The sequence below is a fragment of the Alligator sinensis genome, unplaced genomic scaffold (genome assembly GCF_000455745.1).
Source record: "Alligator sinensis unplaced genomic scaffold, ASM45574v1 scaffold31_1, whole genome shotgun sequence".
Classification (NCBI taxonomy): domain Eukaryota; kingdom Metazoa; phylum Chordata; order Crocodylia; family Alligatoridae; genus Alligator; species Alligator sinensis.
In genome coordinates, this window is record NW_005841884.1 from 4,078,302 (window position 1) to 4,084,858 (window position 6,557).

The window sequence follows — 6,557 nt, forward strand, 5'->3', positions numbered from 1 at the left end:
AGTGGCTACCTTCCCCCTTAGAACTAACATGCCAGCGGTGCTTTATGCTGTCTACTTAATGTGTTCCACGCGGAGCACGTTCCTCATAAACATTACTTAGAACAGGAATAAATCCGTCCATCAACCCTTGCAAGTCAGCAATTGCCTCATTGAATTGCTACATGAGAAGCTTTATTTTTTGGGAGGGGGGTGACAGGGGCAAACCTAGAATTAGCCTGTGGCCATTCAGGAGTTTGGAAGGGGAGCAGGTCTCTGTATATAATTTGCTGTCTGGCCAACTGCAAAACATTTACCCACACACTTTTCTTACCATGACCTTCCTGTGTTCTTCTGGTACCTTGTGGAATAAGGAAAAACATTAGGGCTGTGCAAAGCTTCAGGTGGTGATTCAATTCAGAGGAGATCTGACCCAATTTGGTGGCTGCATCTCCAAATCTGAATAATCAGGAGACCAATTAAAAGGTCCAAATTGATTCAAAACTCTCCGAATCTTTGGAAAAGATTCGAAGAGCTTTGATGTTCCGAGCAGTCCCCAGTGCAGCTTTGGTGATTCGAGCAGCTCCCTGCTGCAGCCAACTCTGAGCTGGTAAGTACTAGGGGTGTAGGAGGGTGGGCTGGGGAAGGGGGGAGGGGACTGTGGCGGGAGCCCCCATCCCCTGCCTGCTCCCCCAGCCCCCCACAGGTTCCCCACCCCCCATAGTTCCCGGCCCTTTCAAGAAAAACCCTGGTGCTCACTGGGTGCTGCCGGGTAGGGGGGTGATCCCCACTGTCCCACACTGTCTGGGAGGCTCTGCATGAGCCCCCTGACCTCTGCTCCCCCAGCCCCGCCATGGCTGCCCTGCCTGACACAGCTCTGGCCCTTCAAGGGAAAAAAAAAACCCCAAAGAAAAGCCCTGGGACTCTCCACTCCTGCAGCAGCCTCGGGGCTTCTGGGGGCTCATGCAGAGCCCCCAGTGCAGCAGGGGGCAGCGGGGATCACCCCCGCCCGCCCCCACCTGCAGGAACGGTGAGTCTAGAGGTTTTTGTTTTGTTTTTTTTCTTAAAAGGCCAGAGCTGGGACCAGTGAGGCAGCCATGGGGGAGGACTGGGGCAATGGATCAGGGGGTAGTGGGGGGCAGCAGGGATCTCCCCCCTGCCCGGCAGCACCTGCTGAGTCGGGGCTTTGTTTTCCCCCCCCAAGTGCCGGGAGCTCAGGTGGGCAGGGCAGACACTGCCCAGCTGATTTGGCCAAATCAATTCGGGACAGTGATTCAAATCACCAAATCCAATCGCTATCCCTCAAATCAGCCGAATCCAAATCCAAAGCGAATACTAGCCACTTTGCACAGGCCTAGTAAACATTTATGATATGGAAGTGAGAATATTATACACAATGCCCTAGTATAAATCACAGTTATGATTCTCTGTATATGCTGGGGATTGTATATGTACCAGACAAATTAATGGGGTTCTAGGCTGTACAGGGAACCATTATAGATCCTGCTCAGATTCTTCTACAGAATTCTAATGCACACCAGGTCAGAAACATCAGCCAGTGCTAAAATAATAGGACTGATGTGTAAAAAGTTCTTTTCCTTCCTTTTCCCCCCCTCCAGCTTTTCAAGTTTTACACCTATGGAAAGCAAAGGCAATAACCAATGTTAGACATCTGAGAGGTAATTGCATAGGACATTTAAAAAGTAGAAAAACATTTTCTCGGGCCAGATAGAAACCAGATGGAAAAAGAAAGTCAAGCAGATATGCAGAAGTGCAGTCAGGAAGAAGACTTCAAGAGGATAAATCTGCTTACAGAAGGTAAAAGTATTACCCAAAGGCAACCTGCATATCCCAAGGCTTTTCTCATGACAGCATAGGAAAAGCTCGAATACAGTTTGCACCCGCTAGGCCTCGAACATCTTGTTCCGGGCTTCCTTAGTTCGAGCGTTCAACGGGACTTTCTTTGCCGTTGCAGGTGGTCTTACAGGAGGTCTTTACACGTGCTGCAAGCTGCCCCTTTCTAACCTGCCACGACTTTGAATCTCTTACAGTGGGGGGCTTCGTGCAGCACGGTTGCCCTCTTTAGACACCTGCTCCTTTGGGGTCTTCCGTGAGGCTCCACCTCCCCTATACCTCACCCTATACCCAGCCCGGCAGATCCTGGTCGCTTTTGTGGCCAACCTCGTGCTCCACGATCACTCCCCAAACAACGAGCCCTCCGCTAGCCTTCCCACTTTTCCTGTTTCCACTCGACCTCAGCCCCTTCCGACACAAGGAAACATAAAATACCCTTCTCTAGTCAAAGAAAAAGACTTAACGAATCCTAAGAAAATCACCACACTTCTGGGCTTCCTTGCAGAACACAGATAGCCCTTCCACACATCAATTCGCCCACGGGGCCTCCTCAAGGTGCCCTAGCTTCGTGGCTCAGCTCCCCCCCTGCCCAGGTTAGAGCCGTTCTCCCTCCAACTTCCCGCTATTGTGACCCTCTCTCTGGGTCCTCTCAATATTGCTGACCCCTCTCTGAGACCTCCAGTGTAGTTGCCCTCTCTCTGGGTCTTCGAGATGCATCTGCCCTCTCTCTGGGTCTTCCCAGCGCAGCCGCCCTCTCTCTGGGTCTTCCCAGCGCAGCCGCCCTCTCTCTGGGTCTTCCCAGTGCCGTTCTTCTCCCCGCACCTTGATCCCTCTTACCGACTCGCCTCCTGCCTTGCCTGTCGCTGGGACTCCTATTCCGGGCACTGGCTCGCTGCCTGGGTCGTCTGCTCCTCCGCAGCTGGTGACCGTCAATTCTCCCGGCGTCCCACGCCCCCAGCTGACTCCACTGGTCGGGCTCTCCCTTGGCGTCCACGTGCCCCCTTCCTCTCTCACTGCCAGCTCTCTTATTTCCACCAGCCGGTGATTGGGGCTGACGTCATTCATCGGCCGCAGCTGAATAAAGGCGCAGCTAATAATCCGCGCAAGCTTCCCCCATTGTCCTTGTTTTTCGTCGAGTCCTGCTGTAAGTAATTTTTCTTTTTTTGCCTTCATTTTTCTTGCTCCTCCCCCCGCTGCTGGCCCTAGGGTTCCCCTCTTGGGCTTGGGAGTTTCCCCGGTTTGCCTCTCCTTGTGACACAGTTCTTCATGGGAAGGGGGGAAAAGTTTGACCCCACCGCTAAGAAGTGGCAATTTGGGGAAACTTGGGTGTCCTCCAGTCATTTTAATTTGCATCCAGGTGTCTCCTGCTGGTTACTCAAATGTAGGACCATCAAGAACTCCACAAGAGAATGTTTCCTTAACAATTAGAGAGACTGCTTACCAGTGGTTGTGAAATGGTCTGGATGCTGTTACACAGCTAGTGGCACAACTGTGGGAAGTAGCCACACTTTAATAGAACAAGAGCTGGGTAGTGTGGATCAGAGATAATCCTGCCCTGGAGTGTCTTAACTTTGAGCCACATAAAGAGTGCTTAAAACCACTTTAAAGTGGTGTAATGTATGGATAATTCAGGGGTTAAGAGCTCCAGGAGCTACCCAAAAATTACTGTCTAACAAGTCCCTAAAGGGGATTTGCCATTTAAGATAAGCTCCTCCCTCCATTCAATTTCTTGCCTCAAAGACTAACAGATATCAGGAACAGCCTTAGTCCTGCCTGCCTGAAACTCAGGGAGCTGCTTGGAGAAGAAAAGAAATGCATGTAAGTGGAGGAAGGAGGAAGGGGCTTCGAGGAAGAAAATGTAAGGAAAGCTGCTGACCTGAGCCAGAGAAATAGGAAGAATAGCTGAGAAAAGCAAAACTCTCCTGCAGGTCTTGGCTATCAGTCCCATTTCTTTAGCTTATTGGACCTGAATCTGTTTTACTGAGCATTAGTAATAATCAGAACAAGCTACAACTACTTAGAGAGAGAGAGAGTGCGTGTGCAATATACCTGTCCAGAAAGGTGCCCTGACTTTTCCCAACAGAGCTCTTAGCCATTCTGCTGATAGTGTGTCTGATTCTTTCCTATTCCATATGTTGATCATATATGTTTCTCCCCCCCACCCCCACCCCCAATACAGGAGACCATGTTAAAAAAAGTGGCAATTATTGGAGCTGGTGTCAGTGGACTGGCATCCCTTAAGTGTTGCCTGGAGGAAGGACTTGATCCCATCTGCTTTGAGAGAAGTGATGACATTGGAGGACTCTGGAATTTCACAGTAAGTGGGGAGTTTGTTTGGTAATGACAAGACACACACATTGCTGAAGACTGTCTGTCTAGTAGCATTCCAGCTTCCTCCTCTTTCCTCCAGTGTGCTTGTGCCCTGTATTTGTATATTATTGCATTGCTTTTCATGAGGTGTACAGACTGCTTGGCTCTTTCAGCCCAGGGGCCTATAATATCTTTACAACAGATTACCTAATGAAAAGCACCATGCCATTTTATGGCATTGATCAAGGATGATGTTATCTGTGCTAATACTTGCCCAAATGGGTTACAGACGCTCAAGGGCTTATATGGAAAGGAACTGAACGTCTACAGTTTCAGAACTGAGAGTGCTCTGAAATTTAGGTCTTCAGATCTTGTAAAAGTTGATTCATGTTAATCACACTCTGCAGTGCAACCCCCCCCCCCAGGCACCTTCTTATTGCAGCCAGGAAAGTAAGTCACTGGGATGGGTTTTATTGTGCTTTCCACCATTAATAATTACAGTTAACTGAATGCCTTAAAATAACCCACCTTGTTTCAGCTTCACATATTTCAGAGTGAGGGTAAGGGAGTAATTTGGGGACAAGAAGGAGGTGCAGCCTGAGCCAGCTTAACAGACCGTATTACAAATTTGCTTTGGCAGGCAGTGTCAGGGATTTCAGCATGACAGTGGTTATTCATTCAGCCATTATCAGGGCATGTTTGCTAGGCTCCAATTCAGGTTAGAAAAATACTATGAATTAGGGATTTGACAATAGATGAACTATTAGTTTACTGACTGACACGAATAATTGGAGGGAAAAAAATTGCTTGAATTTGCCCTCAAATCATTTTATTTCAGTTTCCTCAGAAAACCGAAAAACTGAAAAGCTGTTAAAAAGCTTGGTTCCACATGTTTTCCATTTGGGGGTTTATAACAAAAATCTGTCTGGCTTTTTTAAAAGAGTTCCTTATAACAGCAGAGGCACAATAAAGACTATTAATGGAGTTGTTTGTTACTCCAAAACAGAAAGTCTCTTATAATTGATTATCTTATTTTATTAAAACAGTAAAATCTTATTTCCATTATGTTTGGGATGAAATATTTAGAACTGATGTGGGATAGTGGACTGCGTAAAGGCCCAGAGTAAGTTGCAGTTCTGTTTTAACACTAGCTAGAGATTCATGTGCCCATCTCTGGGTCTGTATTTCAAGTTCCCTATTTATAAAATAGAGCAATAACTGAGGTGAGGAAAGGTTCAAGTTTGTGCACTGCTATGAAGATGGGTTGATCTCGTGGCCAAATCACCCCAGTCTGCATTAAAACCATTGGAAGAAGGCTTTTGAAAGAGATGTCTGAGAGCAGTCCTAGAAGTTCTCCATATTATACGTCCCCCATATTGTTCTGTTGGAAACTGGTGTTTGCCTCCTTCTCCTTCTACCCCCATGGAAAGGCTCTGGGGACCTATGCACAAAGCCTACTGGTGCTCTTCATCCCTCTGTATTTCCTGGCAATGGGGTTCCATTGCACTAACCTGCACAGCTGCAGATCCCAGTTCCCCAGGGGAAGCACTGCAGAGATGTTAATACAAGCTGGGGCATTAGTTCTTTTTCTGAGGGTTCTTCATCAGGCCAAAGTCAGGGGACAGTGATCTTATGCACATACCACTCAGCTACCCCACCCATTCTCTTTTCTCATCCAGTAGTGGACCTCAGACTGATAGAAACTACCACCCCAGGACAGAGAGCACAGGGCTGTGAGTCACCCAGCTGTAACTGTCAAAGAGAAATTATAGGAAACAGCCAAAGGCAAGCACAAACCATGGAGTCCATAAAGGAAATGGAAGCCTTCCCCAGGGACTGGATGGCCTTGTAAGGCCAGGTCTGAAACATGGGTGCCTTTGTCTACAATACCACCTGTATAAACCAAGAGGAGGGAGCACCTTACATTGCCTTTCAGAGCCTGCAGTCCATTGTCATATGTGATCTCCCCCCAGTACAGAAGACCATAGTAAAAGAGTGGCAGTCATCAACTTAGTTCTTCTTAAATTTAGAACTAAATCTGAAGGACATTGAATTGGCAGGAAAATGAAGTCCTTTCTCTGTTGAACTGCTACAGCAAAGGTGGTGGGTAGTGGCACTGGTGGCAGCTGCTGCTTTCTTCATACCACCCTTGTAACATATCCCGGTACTGGTTTACAGAGACTACCTCAAGGAGGCCTCAGGGGGGATTCACTTTCTGTGGCTATTCCAGCTTTAGCTTCCATAGTGACCACAAAAACAAGTTAATACCATCTCTAAGCATGGTTCTTTTATGGAACAAATGCTTAGAATAGGACCGAGGCCCCTGTCTAGTTTCACAGAGGTCACACTGCCTGCATCATGCACTGCCAGGGAGTGCTTGAATGAGAGATGTCCAGACAGCTTCTTGGCACAGCAGG

At 47.9% G+C, this 6,557-nt stretch overlaps 1 protein-coding gene across 2 annotated transcripts in view; it reads left to right on the forward strand.

Annotated features, from left to right (window-relative positions):
• The first annotated feature begins 3,573 nt into the window (after positions 1–3,573).
• LOC102377542 (dimethylaniline monooxygenase [N-oxide-forming] 3) overlaps positions 3,574–6,557 on the forward strand; it is a 26,237-nt gene continuing 23,253 nt past the window's right edge. Inside the window, exons 1-2 of one of the 2 annotated variants that reach the window (XM_006017757.3) lie at positions 3,574–3,648; positions 4,010–4,147. In XM_006017757.3, coding sequence (XP_006017819.2) covers positions 3,643–3,648; positions 4,010–4,147 — 144 coding nt within the window. In that variant the 5' untranslated portion in view covers positions 3,574–3,642. Of the gene's footprint in view, positions 3,689–4,009; positions 4,148–6,557 lie in introns of both variants that reach the window. The other variant, XM_025196801.1, reaches the window with a different exon arrangement.